We start from the raw sequence: 21546 nt of genomic DNA on the forward strand, positions 1-21546 counted from the left end.
CTGAATGATTGCTGCACTGTTGTTTTATTTTTCATGATTTTATTGTTGTGTATTTGTTGGGATTTTTTCTTTTTTCTGTAAAGCACTTTGTGACGTTGCTTTTGATAAGTGCTTTAGAAATAAACTTTATTATTATTATTATTATTATGTAGCTTTATTCGCTGTACAGTCAATATACGATTAAAAAGAGAGAGAATTAAAATGTGTTTAAATTTAACAGGTTTAAATTGTACCCTTAACCCGGACCGCTGTGATTGGCTGATCCTGGTCCAATCAGGAGCCGCCGTCCCGACCCCTTCCGTACATTCACCCAGTGTGATTTAGCGCACACATAGCGGAACACGGTAAGTGTCTTCAGGAGCTTTTCTTCCCCCCCCCTCCTTCTTGTGTAAAATTAGCAATTAAACACCTAATTATCCAGCATTTGACTTAATTAGTTCAACGACAAGTCCATAAAACAGGCAGTTGTCTCCGGTGAGACACTGAAAAAAAAAAGACTTTTAGCTCCACTGCAGCGAAATAATTATGGTGAGCAGAAAAACTAGCTTAGCTTAGAAGCTAACGGAGAGCAGCGTGAACGTAAAGTCAGATAATGACTTTATTAAAGGGTTGTCGACGCAAACACAGGGCAGGTTTTAATCCTCCGAGTGTGTCTCTTTTCGTTTTCACATACATTTGAAGTAGTTCATCAACGTTTCCGTCTCCAAACTGAAGCGACAGAAAACACAAACCGAGTAGACTTCAGCTCGATGCTAACTGGGCTAACTTTAAACTTCTCATCCCCGGCGTCAACAAAACTTCTACTACCCGTGACTGCTCTTTCACGTTTCATAGGAAAGAATTAACGGTAAAAAAGAAAAGAAAATGTGACACATGTTTTGTTCCCCTCTTGTGTGTCGAGCTGTGATGTTTGTTGTCGTGTCTGTAGCATGCTAACACCCGGAGCCTGGATCCTTGCGGAGTGGCTGCTAGCTTCATGCTAACGTGTCTGTTGACAAGATAATTAAGCAACTTTTTTGTGTTTTTTCTTCCCCACCTCTCACGGATTACGATAACTCAAACTCTGACGTTTAAATTCAACATTTTTTTTTAAAGTTGTGTTGATTGGTTTTCTTGTACCGAGCTTTTGACTGGTTGGTTTAAACGGTGTGTTGGGAAACTAAAGCCACACCCTTCATGTCGAAACCGACTCACGTTAAAGACCAGAAGAAGAAGAAGAAGAAGTTAGTTTCGTTTTTTAATTATTAAACGACGACATCGGGGTATTCGTTCATCTTGTGACGTTGCAACCGACTAAGAGGGACTTTTTAATAGGTTTTGTTGAAAGGAGGTCATGTTTGTGTTGTTCTGGCTCTGACACACTTTCTGATTATTTTATTAACTTCTGACTGAGGTTTTAATTTCTGCATCTTAACTTACAGATCTTCTAGCTTTGTCATACTTTAGAGGGGGGCAATTTTGAGCAACTAACATGTAATCCCTGCATTCTGGTGAATATTTATGCAACATGTTGTGATGGAAATTCAAACATGTAAAGAGGAAAACGCTGAAGTATTAAATAATGATTATCCAAAAAAAGGAAATAATCTACTTCACGCATGAAGCTCATGTTGTTGCATACTTCTTGTTTTGTTTTATTTTCTGTCCTATCAGCAACAGGTGTTTGAAGAAGTAAGTTGACAGTTTAGTTCAGGGGGTGGGCAACTGGCGGCTCAGGGGTCACATGCGGGCCCCTTGAAGTGGCCCTCGGGTCAATTTTAACACATCGATTAATTGGAAACGTGAAGAAAACGTGACAAAATCTGCCATGAAGTTCAGATCTTTATTGTCCCTGGACACAAAAACACAACAGATAAACAGACAAAGGACAGTGCAGCACAACCTGATGAAATACAACCAAGAAATATAAAATATAAAAACTCCATGTTCGTTAAGAAGTTTCACTCAAATGGTATAAATAAATATAAAGTGCAATAGCTCTGCTTGAAAGTGCAGTCAAGGATTTAAAGAAGATTCAGAGTGTTAATTTCACGAGGAACATGTGAAAATTTGAATCTGTTTGCCTTAGCCCTGGGCAGCCTTTACCTCCGACCTGAGTGGAGAAGAACAAATTCCTCTTAAGAGAGGATGGTCAGAGCTGGACAAGATAGACTTTGCTTCATCATGAAAACCAGAAATATGTCCATAATAATATTTGATCACTGGTATATGTTGAGTTAAATTTGAGATGTAATTGACTGTAATTGTTTTTGTATTCTACAATTTGGCCCTCTGGCAGTGAGAATTAAATGAATTTGGCTCCTTGCTGTGATCAAAGTTGCCCATCCCTGATCTAGTTTGTTATGTAACATGTTACAACTCATCTCCTCACTCCATAAAGTAAACCCACACAGAGCTTGAAAAGAATCCTCAACATGATGTGTGACAGCTTATTAGTTCTCTCCTGTTTTTCCACGTGTTTGTTGTGTAAAATTTGCCTCTCAAAAAAGCCTTGTTTTTTTTTTTTATCATTTACAAGCATAACATTGAGTTTTCTGGTTTAATGAATCCAGTATTATCTTGACCATTAATGTAGGATAATGTTAGTATAATAATTTCATTGTTTGGTTTGATTCAGGACAAGCTTCGTGTGTGAACATTTTGGTGAACCCTAGCTTTGTGGCTCCCTGCAGACTCTCAGCACTCGCCCGCTGACATCGGAGTACCTGTGGATCTGCCGGCCCCCCCTTCACCCTCCCCAGATGTAGAGGAAGTTATCTGCAGCAGCCGTGTACACAGTAGGTTAATCTGCTTTCACAACATCAATTTTTTTCCCCCATACTTTTTTTGCAAGGCTTTGTCAGTTTCTAAAATGAAGTAGCTGTTGACATTTTACAGTCATATACTTTTAGGTGTTTATTACCTGTTAGCATAATGGACTCTGAACAAGGGGAGATTTCACAAACAACATTCATGAGAACGATGTCGGCAGATGCTTGATACTTGAAAAGCTCGAGCTCATATCTAATCAAGGGAAAGAACCGATTTCTTATCTGATGGCCCCGCGTTGGAGTAAGTTTTGCGACACCCACATGAACTTACATCTCAGACACAAAGCGGTTTGCCTTCATGCAAGATATTTAATGCGTCAGGCACATGTTGGCCTCACCCTTGGGTGCACTCCCTCGCCTCGGTAATTATTTCAGTGTTGTGGTCATGTATGCATCCTCTGATCTCCATTTTCTGTTTGTATGGTGTGCTTGAGTAGACGAGGGTCATCACAATGGCTCTTTGTGGAGAGCCTCGTGTGCCTTTCTCACACTGTGGGTTTCTGTTGGTGCTTCATACGTTGTAGTTAGAATTGCAAATGCCAGCCGAGTGTGACAGAGTGGTTTTTGTATTGTTTGTTGCAACATTCGACAAATGTCCCACAGTATGATCACTAGATTCAAAGAGGTTCTTAAATGAGATTTTACTGAGCATCACCCCCTCTTTGACATTTGAACATCAAATGAGACCACATTTGCATTTCAGAATAGTATAAAAAAACACAGCACTTTGAAAGCGCTCTTCACCACGTGTGTCTCTCTACATGCTGGTTAATGTTTTTGATATGTGATTATCAGCTACAGATTGATTCAATTCTAAATAAATTAAGTAAAAAGTGCTGTGTATTATTGGCAAGAATAAGGCAATACAAAACTACTCCTGATGTTACAGGCTTTATGGGATGTACAGTGTTCATACTGATATATTGGGATTTAAAAAAAAAATCCAGTTTCAGGACAAACTGGAGGCATAAAGTGCATCATATACTCAATATCTGAACTAAAAAGTGCACTTCATTAAATCAGAACAGTGGCATCTAGATTTCCATTGACCACAGTCTGTAACATCTGACATGAAAGCACGACTTGTTCTCTCTGAGCGAGGACATTTGCATCTGCTTATCAGTGAAGACATTTTCTTGACCGAGGAACTATTCAAAGTTTTTTATTTCTGAGAATCTTTAAAATTATCACAACATAGAATCACAATGCTGTATTGACATTTTTAACCCCTCATTGAGAGTGCTACTCCAGTTTAACATCTTCCAATTCTACATACCCACTCCGTCCTACTCTTAAAGTATTAAGCAAATGAGGCAGATAGGCTGACATTATTTTCACAAGTAATCCAAAGTGTTACACAAAATCTGCAGAAAGGAATCAAGACATGAAAATGACGTTAAGCTGAGGTGGAAGATGACACCATTAAACAGCAGGCTGGGGCGCCGGTGGCCTAGTGGTTAGTTTGCGTGCCACAAGTACAGAGGCTGATGTCCTGGAAGCGGGCATCCCAGGTTAAAACCCGGTCTGTAGCTCCTCTTCCTACATTTCATTCCCCACACTCTCTCTGTGATTTCTGACTCTGTCCACTGTCCTGTCTCTCAAATAAATGCTAAAAAATAATCTAAATAAATGAGCAGGCTTCTCTGTCGGTTAATGGCTTGATGCTTCATTTAAAAAAAAATAACAGAGGAAAAAGTGTCAACAAGTTAGTCCTATTTTATTTACTGGATAATCTATGACTGATAATAGATTTTTTTTTTGGTAACAATAGTTTCCTATGATGTGAAACATTTTCAAGTCTGTGAAACTTCCCTCGGCTGCCGTCATTTTCTAGGCCATCTACTCTGTTTAATCTGTGTCAGGCTGATGGAGCTGATGATAGGTCATTCTCTGTGGCCTTTCTCCTCTGAATCATAATGAGATGAAGTTATTTAGGGCACTGCAGCTATTACCTTCTGACTGTTCTTTCATTTTCAGGATCTATTGTGAGTCCACGGCTCCCCGTTACATCACACTAGTCTAATTATGCTAATTAATGTTACAATGAGATCGCTTAATTATTCTGTGATCCGAGTTTTACTATCGGGTGAAACACTGGTCTTACATTTCTGGACTGAAGGAGCTGGTCTTTGGTTTCTCCCTGCTCTTCTCTTTTCTTTTTGTTTAAGTATTTTTTAAAGGCGACGCCCCTATTGTCATGACAGCTGAAATCCCTTGGTGGTGGGTGGGAAAGGGAGCTCATTATTTTGGCAGAGGAACAGCGTTTTAATCTTGTGATGTCACCAGTCATTTTTTTTTACTGTACTGACAGGGTGTTCACACTTACATCAGCTTAGTTGACTTAGCCTCACTACTTTTGTCGCTGTTGATTTAGTGTCTAAGTCTTTATTTGTAAATGGAAAGGATATAGAAGTTTTTCAGTGATTATTATTTATGATTATTTTTTTGATTTCGGTAAACTGAGAGATTCGTCTTAGAAAAAGGAAAGTTTTAAGAACTTAAAGCTTCTTTAGACTAAGCTCGAGCTGTAGGTTTTTTTTGTTCTGTATGCTGAAAAAGAGACAAAGATCCTCTGTCTCACGTCCTCTGTCCTTCCACAGACCTTTGTGCTGTCCAGTGAAGTTGCCCACCATGCGTGAGTACAAGCTAGTGGTGCTGGGATCGGGAGGCGTGGGAAAATCTGCACTGGTGAGTGACGGCTGCTGCCATGGCTGGGACTGAGCGGGGTCAATAATTGTGTATAGTTATCATAGAATTAACAACAAATCAGGGATTTCCAGGGACATATGGAGTAATCAGCCAGTGGGGTAAAAGGAGCCAGCTAGGGTGGTCTGGAAGCATGCACATTTTAAAGCATCTTTTATACTCTGTTTCTTTATAATATATTGTATTTATTAAGTTTGTTCACTTACCCAATTCTTATCAGTTAAGGAATTATTGCAAAGGAGAATTAAGCTCTTTCTCAAGTAAGGGTGGGCTGGTAAAACATTTTAGGTGAGCTGTAGGTAGCCCAGCAGGTCCACACCATGCAGGGTTTATTTAAATAAACGTATTAACTGTGACGCACACGGGGGTCTGGGGCTCCTCCCCCAGGAAATTTTGAGCAACTAACATGTAATCCCTGCATTCTGGTGAATATTTATGCAACATGTTGTGATGAAAATTCAAACATGTAAGATGAAAACGCTGAAGTATTAAATAATGATTAACCAAAAAAGAAAATAATCTACTTCACGCATGAAGCTCATGTTGTTGCATGATTTTAATCGTTAGTTATATGTTCCTTTTAAAACTGATTAGTTTATTATAAATCAAAAAACTCATGAGAGAATTCTGATTCCTGTTTTAACACTCCAACAGCCAAACCCAACACACATGAGATTTCACCACAACAAGGAGATAATTAGATGTTTATGTTGCATAGAAGAATTCATTTCAATTATATGAAGTAGATGTCAGAGACCAGATGGATTGTGTTATAGTTTACTACAGATTGACATAGCAACTTAATAACTCTTCATATTGAACCATGTTAACGCACATCACATATTTTTATCATATTGTGCAGGCAGACTATGAAGCTTTTTGTTTTGTTTTAGTTACCCTATAAGTGATTGTTCTTTTAAAAAGCTGCAAGAACCCTGAAAACGTACATGTATTCTGTGAGGGTTCAGATTGAGTCTTAGCGCTGCAAAATACACATTATGTTGCAGAGCTTTCATCCTGTGGGCTAAATATTGGTGGGTGTGATGTTCTTAAAGACAACAAAGGATAAAAGAGAGTGGGAGGACTTAAGAAGCCTGAGTCATGTGATGTCCAGCTTGAAGAATATGGATGATCCTTGTTAAAAGATTAAAGGGGTTTCTAGTCGAATATAAAGGAAGATGAGTATTTGAAGTGTGTGTTCTGTTGTGAGAGCTAGATTTTGGATGAGTAATTGGTGATCATGCACTGTCTTAATGTTTTTTCCTTTGTCTCATTTGTCCTCCTCAGACAGTCCAATTTGTGCAAGGCATTTTTGTGGAGAAGTATGACCCCACAATAGAAGACTCCTACAGAAAGGTGAGCTCAGAAAAAGACTTCACACACCTCGCTCCACTCCTCAAAATTTGTCAAACAACCCATAATGGTTATCTGTTAATATGCATTAACTTGCATCATTTAAAAAAATAAAAAATAATTATGGTTTCTTTTGTCCAACAGCAAGTGGAGGTGGACGGGCAGCAGTGTATGCTTGAAATCCTGGACACAGCTGGAACAGTAAGTCCAGTCTCAGAGGGTTTTCAGATGGTGGGGTCTCATAAGATAAATTCAAACAGGCTGCTGATGTTTCCCCTCCTCTGTTCTTGCTCCTGTAGGAACAGTTCACAGCGATGAGGGACCTGTACATGAAGAACGGCCAAGGCTTTGCTTTGGTGTACTCCATTACAGCGCAGTCGACATTTAACGACTTACAGGACCTCCGGGAACAGATCCTGCGAGTAAAGGACACCGAGGACGTGAGTGTTATCAATCTATGATCTTCAACAGAAAGTTTAGAGCAGGGCATTTAATGAAGAGCATCAAAGATCTGTGAATATTTCAGACCTGTTTTGTTATCAAAGTGAGCCTACTTGAGGTGAATCTGAAGGATACATCAAGAACACCTAGGTCTTCAACATGCATACATGTTAAAGATTCAATGAGACATGAATACATAGTGACTTAAACTGTTGCACTAATAAGAAATATGGTGCACTGTGTTACTACTGCCTCTGTAGCATGAGGCACCTCGTCAGCTTGGGGAGTTTGTCTCTCCTGTGATAACCTTTTGGTGTGTCTTTTATAATCTTTCGGTGTCTCTTCTCAGGCTCATCACTTCCTCATTAGAGTCTGCTCTGTGGGAGAGAGGACAGAGTGAGGGAGGGGGGCAGGAACTTTGTGACAGGGTGGAAATGTCAGAGCACCAGTTAGACGCTATCTGCCACTATCAGTCTTGGTTTCTTCATCTCTTAATTTAGAGGGAGGATGTACAGCATGCTGAGTGTGCGCTTTATTTATTCACAGTGCGTGTCTTTGTTGCGCTGCTCTTCTTTAAGGTCTCTCTCTGTGAAAATATTCTGCTGATAAATATATAAGAACAGAACCATGTGATAAAGCCACGAGGGATTTCTTTATATAATAGCCCGTGTGAGAATGAATGAATGAATGCTGTTCAATGCAAGATGTTATTTTCAGACTCTAATCCGTGACCTTTGTGTTAATCGATCAGGTTCCCATGATCCTGGTGGGAAACAAATGTGACCTGGAGGATGAGCGTGTGGTTGGCAAGGAGCAGGGTCAGAACCTGGCTCGTCAGTGGAACAACTGTGCCTTTTTAGAGACTTCAGCTAAATCAAAGATCAATGTTAATGAGGTAAGAACTGGGGATGTTCCTACGGCGACTGATGTCCCTGGTTGGTTAAAGCTCCTATGAGGAGTTTATGGCTGGTTATGAAACTAATACTGATGAAACCACACCACAGCATAAATATTCATTCTTTCTAAATTGGTAATACTTCTTCTGCTGCTGTTGGGTTGGTGTCACACTGTGCTGCAGAAACAGCCTTTTTATTTTTAAAATTTTCACCGCAAAGATTCTCGATGTGATCCATTTGACTAGGGCTGTGCATCTTCACTGGTGTCACGATTCGATTAGCTTATCCTCTCAATGATTCAATTCAATATCACAATGCATCACCACGGGTTGCATCCTCAATTTCCTATGTTACTGCACATGGCTACTTTTTATCATCAATGAAGATGAGTGGTCAGATAAATATTAGTATAATATAAGTATTATTTAGAAATCAACAAAAATGTCTACATTTTTAACCAAAATAAATAACTTATTTGGTCCAGAATTGTCCGCATCGTGATAGGGTTAGGGTATCCTAGAACTCTTGATTTCAACACCCCTACATTTGACTGTTAAAATGAAGTGTGGTGTGATTTGTTAAAGAAACAAAACTAGTGCATCAGTAAAGATATAAGATGCACTGGTTTGTTCACAGGGGTCGCTAAGATAGACACAAAACTAGAATTCCTCCCAGGAGCTTCAAACACAGGTTTAGATTAAGACCAGAGTCGGGTGGTTATACGCTAGTTTACCTGGGCCGCTCCTTCAAGATGCCGTACGTCCACTGCACAGATTCACATCCGGGCAGTAGATTGGGGAGAGTCCATTCACTTGAAATGATTTCCTTGTTTCATATGTCGGGATATGTTTTCATAAAGATATGAGTAATAACAACATATGGAAGTACCCGACTAAAGCGTCTTCATTTCAGCGGTGCAATCTTTATAATAATTTAATTTGAAGTTGGAAATGTTTCAAATAACTAAAGTTATGAAAAGCAGAAAACACACAAGTGACGTTCAAAACAGCTGTGATGGGAAAAACTTACTTTTAAGTCTGAACAATAAAAAATGAAGTTGGTACTTTCTTGGTCCATTCTTCATCTGTCTACCAGGTTTCAAGGTACTCTGGCCCGTGTTGTTTCTGTTATACTGCGGACTGAAAATAAACAAAACTAAAGATTTCAGTTAAATCCGGTGTTGATCAGTGAATCATCTCATTCAGTTTCTGATTTAAAATGTCTGCACTTCTACATAAAATACTTTGATTGATGGGAAACATCCTCTGTCCTGAGAGATTTGGTTAAAAACATGTTTGAAATTAAAACATGCCATATTTAACATAAATTCCACTGGAAAAATATACCACCTGGGTCTTTTCACTGCAAGACTTTATTTCTCGACTCTTTGCTCAAACCAAGCGTTGACATGTCTGAACTTCCTCTGTTGTAGATTTTCTATGATCTGGTGAGACAGATCAACAGGAAAACGCCGATGGAAAAGAAGAAGACAAAAAAGAAGTCGGGTTGCACACTGCTCTAAAAACGCCCTCCCACAGTAGCTCCGGGCCAGGTGAGTGGGTGCTGAAACCAAATTTATTCCAGACATGTGAAGGGCTCCTGCTGCTTACTGAGCTCTGGATTGTCACTGAAGGTTTAGAGCTTGATTGCAGCAATTATTCAAGTAACACACAAGCATGTTTTTGTGTCGCACTCCAAAGATGATCTCAGCAAATGGATGTAGAAAGCCTCACTGATATCCTTGAAGCATGATGACTCATTAAAGCACGTCAGCAGGTTTATAAGTAAACCTTTAGGGAAGGAAATTGAATTAGTTTCTTTCTGCTTTGTGCTGCCATCCCTTTATACAAGCAATATTTCTCCCACCTTCTAGGAAATTAAAGGAAGACATTATAGAAAGCAAGCTGATAAAATGTAGACCTTCACCTTTTCAAGTGACGCATCTTTAATATAATAGTTTAATATAAGCTTTTCATGCACGTTGTGGCTCCACCTGCTGTTTGAGCTTTGTAAGTGTAAATGGAAGAATTAAAAATGCTTCATTGATCCCTGAGGGGGGAAATTGGCTCACACCACAGTTTCTCCCATTTTAGATGACAAGTATGTCAGCGCATGTACGATATAAGAAATGTAAAGAAACATATATTCACAACAATCCAATAACTAACAAACTATATAAAGAAACAGGACGAGTATATAATATGTCATAGTGTTTTTCTACTGGCATGTAACTACCGGAGGGGAGAGTTTCTTTAAGAATGTATTTATCCCCTCAAACATTGAGTATAATTGTTATAACTGGCACACAACTCTTTTCTTCTTTGCACTTATTTTAGACTAGTCTAGCAAGGCTTCTTATAAAACGGCCTTTTATATCCGACTAATACAGTATTCATTAAGAAGCAAGCTGCAATAAAAGCACTTAAACTCGTTCCAACTGCGCCCATTAACCTGGCACCAGAAATTGCTCCAGTTTCTTGCATGTTGCTTTAATCTCAAGACAAGAACTGGAGAAGAGATGTTTGAATTAAGACTTCACTGTCTGTCTATTCTCTGCACTTACGTCCTTTTTTTTTTAAAGATATGTTTTGGGGCATTTTTGTCTTAATTTGGATGGGATGGAGAAGACAGATATGAATTGTTGGGAGAAGAGAGTAGGGGATGACATGCAGCAAATGTCAAGGGTCGGACTGGAGCACAGGCTGACTGTAGCCTCTGTAAATGCAGCACACACTCTAACTGCTATGCAAAACCGGCACTCCTTTGGTCCATCTTTTAAGGCTTATGTACTTGCGTTTACTTTGGTTTTTGAAGATGATAGTTGCCAGAGCTACAGCTGTCATGTGTGGGGAAAAAAACAGTAGCTACTAACATGCTATAACAAGTTATAAGTGGTACCCTTACTCGAGACCAACCTGACCAGTGGCTGTCATGTCACTCAAAACCTCTGCTCTAATATGAGGCTCCTGTTACTCAAACAGCTCGTGTTCAACACATTTTTATGCCTCTCTGATACTGTAGCAGAAGGCATTTATTTCCTTCTTTCTGTACGTACATCTCTCTTATGCTGCTTGATGTGATATCTCAGGAACCCTTAGAGGGAATATCTTTAGTCCACTTGGACTCAGAGATAGACTGATTCGATTTATGTGGTCACTGTGAACTGAAGTCTGTTCCATTTCTGTGAAGGTGATGATTCAGCAACGCCTTGAGTGGATATTTATTCCATCTGGTTTATTTGTATTTTATCTATGTAAGAGAAGGTCAAGATCAGGAATCAATTAATGTCCCTGAGCTATCCCCCTTCTTTATCTTTTCATGTATATATATATTTTTGCTGTTGCCAGAAGGGTCTACTGATAAACACATGCTTTGCAGAGAGACAGATAAAGGGAGATTTTATCTAGCTGTATGTCCTTCATTTAAGAAGTGGGTGCTACCTCCATTTAATTTAGGTCACTACTAAATCTTGTTAATTTTATGTTAGGGTACTTTCTTATACATACATCCAAATGTATCCCGTATCCAGCGTCAGTCTGTGGGAAATACTCATAGATGCAAAATCCAACTTGACTGGTCGGCAGAAACAAACGACCACAAGGCAGTAAATCTAGTTTGATATGTACTGACATTGTTTTTGTCCTGCTTGCAGAAACGTGTAATGATTAACAGTTTCCCAGTGGATCGTGCCAGCATTCCAAGTCCTCTCCAGAGCGTTTTGAAAAAGGCTGACAGAGATACTGTACCACTCGCAAAACAGCAGGAGACGGCACATACTCAAGATACTCGACTCTTCTTTTTAACGGCAAAGAAATCAAACCTTTTTTTTTTTGTTGTTTTACTGTCAGCCTGGTGACAATTCTGTTTTTGTTTGGTTTCTTCTTTTTTTTTTCTCTTCTCCGTGGTGTCTTTCTTTTGGGAATATCAGTGTGAAAGAAGAGACCATGGGTTTATTAAATCCATATATGGGAACTAAAATGTTTTATTCAAAGTAACATCGATCTTTGGCATATTTGTGACGATACGTTTTGCAAAAGAAACCATGTGAAATGTTGGCCTTCTCGTACATTTCTGCACTAACCGTGTCAACAAAGATGCGTCATTGTCCATAAGTTACTCGCTCCTACTTACCAGGATGTGTATTGATGAGATAACATCTTTCCTAAGTGACTTTGTTTTTTATTGAAAGCTGCAAGCCTTCCATATTTCCCATAATATATTCTACTTCCATTTTTGCATAATAAAGCTAAGAAAATTAGTATTTTATAGACTGATGGGGGAAATGGTTCTGATTTGTCTTGAGGCTGAAATATATTGTACTAAACCAACTCTAATATTGCTGTCACAGATGATTTTCCAGCTTTTATGAATGATTAAATTTTAGTACATTTTCATTATTTTTGTCTTGTTTCCCTTTATTGCACATTTTTATACGTTTCATATTGGGGGTTTTTATGAATGAATTTAAAGATTTTGATATGATTTTCTAGATATTTGCAGTTTCTTTTTAATCAAAGTTTAATCACAGATCCGCTCTCACTGTCATTCATGTTTTGCTCCACAGCAGGCAGGGGCTTAACTTGGTAATGTATTGCTCCGGACTCTCAGCAGTCTGAGGATCAATACCTCCAGGAGAGCATCGACAGGCTTTAAGTGTAACTGTAGTGTTTCCTGTCGGCAGAAATGAAAAGCCGTGGCTGGAGTCACCAGAGCTTAAGAGGGGGAGTTTTGCAGGTTTGAGTCGAGACAGGAAGGAGCAAAGAGAAAGAGGAAACTGAGGGCAGAATAGAAACTGAGGGCAGAATAGAAACTGTGATCACATGATGGAGGCAGAAGAGACTCAGCTGCTCCACTTGAGTAAGATGGGGAGACACGACTGCCTCTTTAAGGTATCCCAACACTTGACTTGAAAAATAACTAATTTGCCAAAGCAGCCTGTAACTAAAGTTTACTCCATTACTGAACTGAAGGACAATTATTAGGTATCCAGTTATACTCAGTTTGTTTTATACTGAGTCTTGATCATTTTTATTGACCACTTACTATTTTTAAAAGAATATATCAAAAGAGCATTGAAATATGGAAAGTATATGCTCAAGATTCAAACCACAGTAAAAAATAATTATTTATTTTGCACTACAATGTTTCAAAGTCTTGTATAAAATAAAACCAGACATGGGACACATCTAGGAACAGAGGAAGTGAAGAATGTGAATTGGATAAGATTTTTAAAGAAGTCAAACATTTCCAGGAGCTTTCACACAAAAAGATTTGAAGAAGAGATTTAAAAGAAGCCAAGCACAGTTGGTGTGTTGGTGTTGTCACATTTCAGATGTTTATGGGGCTACAGCAGTACAACCAGTTGTTGAAAAGATTGTACTCCAATACAGATATGTGACCACTGACCAGACCTTACGTGCCTTGTGATCCAACTAACTTTGTAAATCATTAAACAACAGCTCCATCTCCACTAGATACAATTCTCTTAAAGTAATTATAGTTCTGGTACTTTTACTTCAGTAAATCCTGTGTACTTTCATTGCCGGGCAACAGCATGATGGTTCCTGGTTGGAAATACCAAATGGACGGTGTCTCAGCTGGTCCTGCTGTGTCTTCGCCGTTCGTGCTACCTGTGCAGAAAATGACCGATATTAACCTCAGCTGTAACCAAACACCTGAAGCACCCCTTAAGATGGAGGAAGCTTCAAACCTGCCGCTTTTATATCGCTGTTAAAATCCTTTTTTTCTCCCTCCGCTGATCGATTAGCGGCGGTGACTCCCATCTCTCCCACCTACCTCGGCCCTCCTCCCCGCCTCCTTCCCCTCCCTCTCTCCCGCACGCATGCATACAGACCGACAGGCTACGCGACCCCCCTCCCCCCCTTCCATCATTTTCCCATCTCTTACTCACTCTCTTCCCTACAACAAACATGGCCGCGAAATCTGATGGTGCTCCCGTCTCCCTGCGAAACGAAATCCCACCCGAGTGTCCTCCCAGGTCAGACCCACGGCCTCCGCTGCGCGATCACCCCGAGCAGCGCTACTCTCTCCCGGACTGCTGCTGGACGCTGTGCGCCCTTTTGGTTTTCTTCTCGGACGGGGCCTCAGACCTGTGGCTGGCCGCGGACTACTACCTTAGGAGGGACTACTGGTACTTTGCACTGACTCTGGTCTTTGTGATAGTCCCGTCTTTGGTCGTGCAGGTGTTGAGCTTCCGATGGTTCGCTTACGATTTCACGCAGACCGTGGAGAGCGGCACGGCTGCGGCGGCCGTGGTGGCCGCGTCGGGAGCGGAGGAGAGCGACTTCAGCACCAAGGACAGCGGCGAGCGGGGCGCTGGCCGCAACGCCGCGGCCGGGGTGCTGCCTGGGCCGGGCACCGGGGGAGGAGCCCGGGGCTGCTGCAGGGTATTCATCTGGCTCCTCCAGGCCATCATTCACATTTTTCAGCTGGCACAGGTCTGGAGGTAAGTCTGGGACACCCATAGCGATATAACTGTGGAGTGGGAAACTACACAATATGCTTCTGCCTTTGTGTGTGTGTGTGTGTGTGTGTGTGTGTGTGTGTGTGTGTGTGTGTGTGTGTGTGTGTGTGTGTGTGTGTGTGTGTATATATATCTGTGCACATGCATAACCAAAGCCCGACGCCCCTTCCTGTAGCTCAACGATTGTGAGACCTAATCTTTAAGGCAAAGCTGTGCCCAGAGTGTCAGAATGTCTTTTTGTATTGTTTGACATCTCTGCCCAGCCTGGAAACCGGGAGAAGTAGACTCCACCCATCCCCCCCCCCCCCCCCCCCCCCCTTACTATAGCCCCCTGACGCGCTTTTAGGTCAATCATCCCCCGGAAAAATCATCAACACCAATCTCTCTCTCTGTGTGTGTGTGTGTGTGTGTGTGTGTGTGTGTGTGTGTGTGTGTGTGTGTGTGTGTGTGTGTGTGTGTGTGTGTGTGTGTGTGTGTGTGTGTGTGTGTGTGTGTGTGTGTGTGTGTGTGTGTGTGTGTGTGTGTGTGTGTGTGTGTGTGTGTGTGTGTGTGTTGGGCTTTAGGCGAGAAGCAGTCTGACAACGGGAGAAAATGAACAAATGTCATGAGAGTTGCTTCCTGATGTGTGTGCACCACCTCCCCATCGCTGTGTAGAGTATTTTCAGTGCTTGGCTTGGGGCTCCCTCTCTTCATGTTCGTAAAAAAAAAAAAAAATCCATATTCTCAAATCTCCCAGCAGCTCCTGAGACTGTACGCCTGTGTCTCTCAGCTGAGCCCAAACATGTTTAATTAGCCAGCGTGTGCTCTGAGAGAGAAAAACAAAGCAAAGTGCACACTCTGTGGCATTACTCTCACATGGATGCTAGTAGGTCTGTGGGTCAGCTGCTCACTCAGTGATGGTGAGGCAGTGGTGCTCAAGCCTCCAGTGCTCTGATGGGTTTTGACAGGGTTGAACTGCTGCCAGTCAGGGCGAGTCATCCAGCTGAACTGAGGTGGGAGGAGGGTTAGACAAAATACTCAAAAGACATTTTATAGACACACTGGGATGTTACAGAAAGATGAATCATGTGTAATGATGAAATCGGATGCAAATCAATTGTTTGATTTATCTGTAGGCTTCTGTGTCTTTCTCTGTGGTCGCTCTCTCTCTTCCTGCCTCTTTAGACGGCCCTATGGGTAATATATATTGATCCCTTATTTCCTCCTGGAGTCTTCTTCGTGTATGTATGTGTGTGTGAGAGTGTGTCCAGGAGCACATTAAAATGTTGTGGCGGCACAGAATTACCGGTAATGCCATTAAAGCTGTTGTGTGTGTGTGTGTGTGTGCATGTGCTCCATTCGTCGTTGGTGCTGCCCTCTGACCAGGGGTGTCTGCACATTAAGAGGATTACTGCTGTGTGTTTTACCCTCAGCTGTTAACTCAGGAATGATCTGTCACTGATACACTGATAGTCAGGTTGAACCGGGATCAATTCATGCCGGCTACTAGAATTAAATATCAGCACAGGACAAGGGAGGTGGTGCTGTGTTACAGATACAGACACACCATGAAACTCTGCATGTGTGTGTGTGTGTGTGTGTGTGTGTGTGTGTGTGTGTGTGTGTGTGTTTGTGTCGGGTGTGTGTGTGTATCTTTGACCCTCATTACTGCTCGTATATACGTGCTCTATTTTCTCACTGTGTTACATCCCAAGGCACACTTTGTATAGCAGGAACCAGAACAAGAAAAAAGGTTACACAAATTCCCTCATGGTTCACTGGGCTTGTTGACATAGGGCTCCTCCGACCCTTCTCCCTGAGGCTATTACTGAGACATTTATAGCTTCAGTCTTCCATGGCACTCTTTTTCAAAAGCTTAGGTGTTGTGTAATGATGAAGGTAAAGGTTTATATCAGACCTTTTCAATTACTTTTTCTTGAAACGGCTTTACTTATTAAAGTGAGGCACCGAGGGGTCACAAACAAACATTTCCTATGGCAGACCTGTAAGGTTAGCAATATAATAAAGAAAAGTTGGTTGCTTTAATAAACACAATGCTGCATTCAACATATCTTCTCTCAGTTTGACTCACCTCTGCTAAACCAGACGAGGATTTTTTTAAAAGTATGCAGCTCAGTGCTTAACTGAAGAATAGCATTATTGATGAGTCAAATGGACTAATCATAAAAAGAAAAATCTTCTGAGAAACAATTTGCTGAGAAAATCAATGTATGTTATCACTGCTTGGACAGGGGTGGGACTAGATGTTAGCAAAGCTCAGGAAGGGATTTACAGCCCAGCCCAGCCGCCCGCCCCCCCCCCCCCCCCCCCTCCGTAACCTACAATCTGAAATCTGGATTGAAGGATTTTATTGGGATTTCTTTTCTTTCTGCCTCCGCTCATATATCCCTGTTTCTCACTGATTTTATGAGAAAAGTGATTGAAGACAAGCTCCACATTCACCCCCCTCCGACGCCAGCGCTAAAATTAAAACCACAGAGCTGCTTAGTTCAGTTTCAGTTTAATCTAAATCCTAGAGGAGACGAAACCAGCTCTTTGGCAGGAACTACTGACAGCTCACAGAGTTTGGAATAATGAGTTATGACTTCTGAGAGTTGGTGTTTGATGTCCAAAAGTTTTTGAAGCTTAAGACGTAAAATCTGTCCAATCTCTCTTCTTCTTTTTAAGCAAAATTTAAGCCAATGATAAACCTGTCTGCCTCTTTTTATTTCAGTCTTTTTCAACTGCACTCATGATCCATTTAATTCACTTTATACTCACTGGTAATACTGCTGCCTCACTCAACTTAACTGTAATATCCTCATATATTGCAGGCTTCACCTGTTTACTTATCAGGTTAAAGCCTGTTTTCCTCTTCAGTCTTTTCATTCAAAGGTTATGTGTGCGACAAACAGCATGATAAGAACGTCATACTGCACAGATTCTCTGGCCTACAAAGTCTGATCTCCTATGTAAGAAAAGGAAACATCACAAGGGATGTCACATCATCGTGATTTGAGTTTGTTCAGAAGAAATTAAAGCTGTGATGCAAAACGTTTATCCCCACTTGTTTTGAATCATTTCCTCATTGTAAAAGTAACAACTGTAGGATTTGAACCTCCAATATATTTGCACATGCATTGTGATGAGGAGCCCAAGTCCTGAAGATTTCATCACACAGCTGCTGGTTGTAACCGATGTGCATTTGACAATAAACTACTTGATTTCTCACCTACAGGTATGTCCACGCCCTCTACCTGGGCGTGCAGAGCCGCTGGCACAGAGATGCCGAGCGCCGTCACTACTACTGGCGCATGATGTTCGAGAGCGCTGATATCAGCATGCTGCGTCTGCTGGAGTCCTTCCTGAAGAGCGCCCCTCAGTTGGTGCTGCAGCTCAGCATCATGGTCCAGGCCAAAGAGGTGCTGCCCCTTCAGGGTGAGTGCCCAAAAAAAATGACCCATCACCACATCTGTCAGTCACACTTCTGTAGCCCATGCTGCTATTCTGAGTCACTTGTCAGAACAGGGAAGTGTGTCCTTTTGCTGTGGTAAGTGGGAAGACAGTTCCCCCACAGCCTTTTCTACCCTGTCTAACTTCTCTTGCATATTCCCTCTCCTCCCCTTCCCTCTGTCCGGCAGGCCTTTCAGCTTCTGCCTCGCTGATCTCCCTCGCCTGGATGATCGCCTCCTATCAGAAAGTCCTAAGGGACTCCCGAGACGATAAGCTACCGATGACCTACAAGGCCGTCATAGTTCAGATTCTGTGGCACCTCTTCACCATAGGGGCTCGCACTCTGGCCTTCGCCCTGTTCGCCTCAGTGTTCCAGCTTTACTTTGGCATCTTCATCGTATCTCACTGGTGCATCATGACATTTTGGATCATTCAGGGCGAAACAGACTTCTGCATGTCCAAATGGGAGGAGATCATCTACAACATGATGGTGGGCATTGTGTATGTGTTCTGCTGGTTCAGTGTGAAGGAGGGCCGCACTCGCTGCAGGATGCTCATCTACATTTTGACTGTTTTTGTTGAGAACGTGGCGCTCACCACAGCCTGGTACCTGTACCGCGGCCCTCTTACCTCAGACTTCTACGCTGTCACCATGGTGTGTGTGGTGGCCAGCAGCTACGCTCTGGGCACCTTCTTCATGTTTGTTTATTACTGTCTGCTGCACCCTGATGGCCCAGTCTCAGGGTGGAGTTCCATTGTGGAGAAGGAGGTGCCTTTGGAGGCTTTAGTGTCCCCAGCTTCCAGCCTCCCACCTGATGTAGTGAGCAGCCCCCCCAGGACCCTTCAGAGAACTAAAGGGTCTGAGCAGGGGCCAGGGGTGGATGGAGATGTGTTTCAGGTACGACCCTCTCGGGGAGCTCAGGCCCCAGTGACCAACCTCACACCCAGGACTGAGGGGCCTGTCATTCGGATAGACCTGCCAAGGAAGAAGTACCCCGCCTGGGACGCTCACTTCATCGACCGCCGGCTGCGCAAAACCATCCTCGTGCTGGAAAGCGCCGCCCCGGTCACGCCAAGGATTCAGTACCGCTGTCTGAGCACACCCAAAGAAGTGATGGAGTACGAGACCACCGTGTGATGTGCTGACAGTGCTTTGACTCGGCTCGCTGCCATGTTGACACCTTGCCTAAAATAAAAAAAAAAGGCAGGTGGGTGACTCCCACCAAGCAGCCTGTTTCAGTTCCACGCCCACTTGATTGCGCTCTGTACTCTGAGGCGGTGGGGACAAACAGGCAAAGAAAAAATGGAGGTGTGGTGTCTTTGTTTTTCACACAAGGCAAAGTGCTGGGATGTTGTCTAATGATGGTGCATATTTCAGTTTCTGTATCATTTCTCAGGTCAGGTTGTGGTACAGGAGGAGGTTGGTGTTAGCTGCATTGCTCGCTGTTGAGTGAATTTAGAGAGAAGCACAGAAAGGCAGACAAGTTGAGCTGCACAATTTTCAATCAGAGGCACAAAGTCCTCCTCAGTGACGGTGCTTCAGCACATCCTCTTAAGGGGGTGGACAACAGAGACAAGCCTTCAACATGCATGATTACTTATGGCAGCTAGAGCCAACACATCATGGTTAATATTTAAAGAGTCACAGTGTCATTTTAACACGTCTACAATAAATACAGTACAGGTACTGAGGATCACGATCATAATTTTCCATATCTATTCACTCATGTTGAAGAAGTCTCTGAGAATGCTGCTTCAGGTCTAAATGGTGGTTCAAAAGCAACATTTGAGTTGAATGTAAAAACAGTTGAAAAATGTGATTACTTGTGACAAGGCTTCAAGCATTTTTACCCTGTTAGTGGGATTTCCAACATTCCTGTGGTATTTGTTTTTTTAGGTAAGCTAGAACAAAACAAAAGAGATTTGTGTGTGTTTACAAGCAGCCTGTTGTATTTGGGACATGCAATCACATTTGAAATAAAGTACATCTTCTGCAGAATGTGTATGTAATGGAAAAACCGCTACATTATGATTTGCATTTCCAGGATGATCTCTACTGATAGGACTCAACAGTTGTATTTTCATAACGCGCCCATTTTTCACATGAAAAGAAACAGGACAGACATGCATTTCCATGTGAATTTAGTTGTACAATTGAGTGGGATTAACTGAGGACAGCACCGTCTGTAATTGTACTGTGTCCATACGATGTTGTATGAAAAATGTTTAAAAAAAAAGATTAGCTCCAGACTTCAGTCTGTACAGAAAGCTTTGATATTATTGATGGTGAAGGCATGTGGTTCATTAGGTAACACTTTATTTTACAGGTCTGCTATTTTCTTATCATTATTTCAAATCCTGCATTGAAGGAAACAGATAAAATCCCCATTTAGTTTTAATAGTTATATAAATCATTGGTTTCTTTAGATTAAAAAAGATCTGTTAATATAAACCCAAGAAATAATTAATTCATTATAAACTTTTTATTTCAATTTTTATACTTCATAAAGGTAAATTACATACATGCATGTGGACACATTCCAAATGTGTGCACAAGGTTACAACAACTGAGCATTAATTAAAATAGATTATTAGGTGGTCTACTGATTGAGCAGTGTCTGTATTTGAAGTTTATTCGTGTCAAAGAAGGAACATTTTGTAGAATAAAACGACCAGTAAAATTCAGTGTTACCATTCTTTCTGCTGTCAGGGTTGCTTTTCTATAGAAAACTCACAAAAGGGAAATTTCTTAACTGTGTGTGTGTGTGTGTGTGTGTGTGTGTGTGTGTGTGTGTGTGTGTGTGTGTGTGTGTGTGTGTGTGTGTGTGTGTGTGTGTGTGTGTGTGTGTGTGTGTGTGTGAGCTCACACACTAGCATGTGTTTGGGTGTATGTTGGAGAGGAGGGGGGAGTCCTGCCATGTGCTTTTAAGTTATTTAGAAATTGTGACACTGAGACAGTTTTGTTATAAACACTGTCCAGTCTGCTTGTTGTTGTTTTTTCCCCAGATGACACTGGAATAAATGAAGAGCCCAAATAGCACTGTTACAACACAAAGCCAGAGCGGCTTCAGCTATGGTGCTAACTGTTTAAAACCACCATGTAACAACCACACAGTGTACCATCAAATGGGCTTGTTGTGGCAGGAGATGGGCGAGGCTGTACCTCAAACATAAAGCTAGAATCAAAAAGCCTTAAACTGGTCATACCAGACTGTTGCTGTTCCAAGGAAGAAAAAAGGACTAACAAGAAGGTGAAGAAAATGTCATTAAGTTGTTGTTGCTAAAATAAAGAGCAATGTGTTTACCTGACCTTTGCTGTTGGTGCCTTTTTATACATAGCAAGCTACTGTAGCTATCTCACAGTGCTAATACTATCATGCTGATGTTAAACAGGTGGATTGTTTTTTTAACCTCTTAGTTTAGC

General features: G+C 41.6%; 2 protein-coding genes and 1 long non-coding RNA gene across 4 annotated transcripts; 2 read left to right on the forward strand and 1 right to left on the reverse strand.

Annotated features, from left to right (window-relative positions):
- Window positions 1-302: 302 nt before the first annotated feature.
- LOC109985667 (ras-related protein Rap-1A) lies at window positions 303-12603 on the forward strand. Its single transcript, XM_020636058.3, has 9 exons — window positions 303-344; window positions 2618-2777; window positions 5411-5498; window positions 6804-6872; window positions 7014-7070; window positions 7169-7309; window positions 8062-8205; window positions 9639-9758; window positions 11859-12603. Exons 3-8 carry the CDS (start codon window positions 5442-5444, stop codon window positions 9726-9728), a joined length of 558 nt encoding a protein of 185 aa, XP_020491714.1. The 5' UTR covers window positions 303-344; window positions 2618-2777; window positions 5411-5441; the 3' UTR covers window positions 9729-9758; window positions 11859-12603.
- Window positions 12604-13313: 710 nt separating this feature from the next.
- LOC114920397 (uncharacterized) lies at window positions 13314-14257 on the reverse strand. The gene is made up of 2 exons (XR_003808723.2): window positions 14118-14257; window positions 13314-13836 (listed from the first exon to the last, which is right to left on the reverse strand). It is a non-coding gene; the product is annotated as an uncharacterized lncRNA (long non-coding RNA).
- xkr7a (XK related 7a) lies at window positions 14137-21431 on the forward strand. Of its 2 annotated transcripts, none has more exons than XM_020635688.3 (3): window positions 14137-14672; window positions 17908-18107; window positions 18311-21431. In XM_020635688.3, exons 1-3 carry the CDS (start codon window positions 14137-14139, stop codon window positions 19258-19260), a joined length of 1686 nt encoding a protein of 561 aa, XP_020491344.2. In that variant the 3' UTR covers window positions 19261-21431. The 2 variants fall into 2 exon arrangements, with proteins under 2 accessions (XP_020491344.2, XP_065817141.1); XM_065961069.1 differs by lacking the exon at window positions 14137-14672 and adding an exon at window positions 15063-15682.
- Window positions 21432-21546: the final 115 nt, after the last annotated feature.

This window comes from Labrus bergylta, chromosome 12, assembly GCF_963930695.1.
Source record: "Labrus bergylta chromosome 12, fLabBer1.1, whole genome shotgun sequence".
Lineage (NCBI taxonomy): Eukaryota > Metazoa > Chordata > Actinopteri > Labriformes > Labridae > Labrus > Labrus bergylta.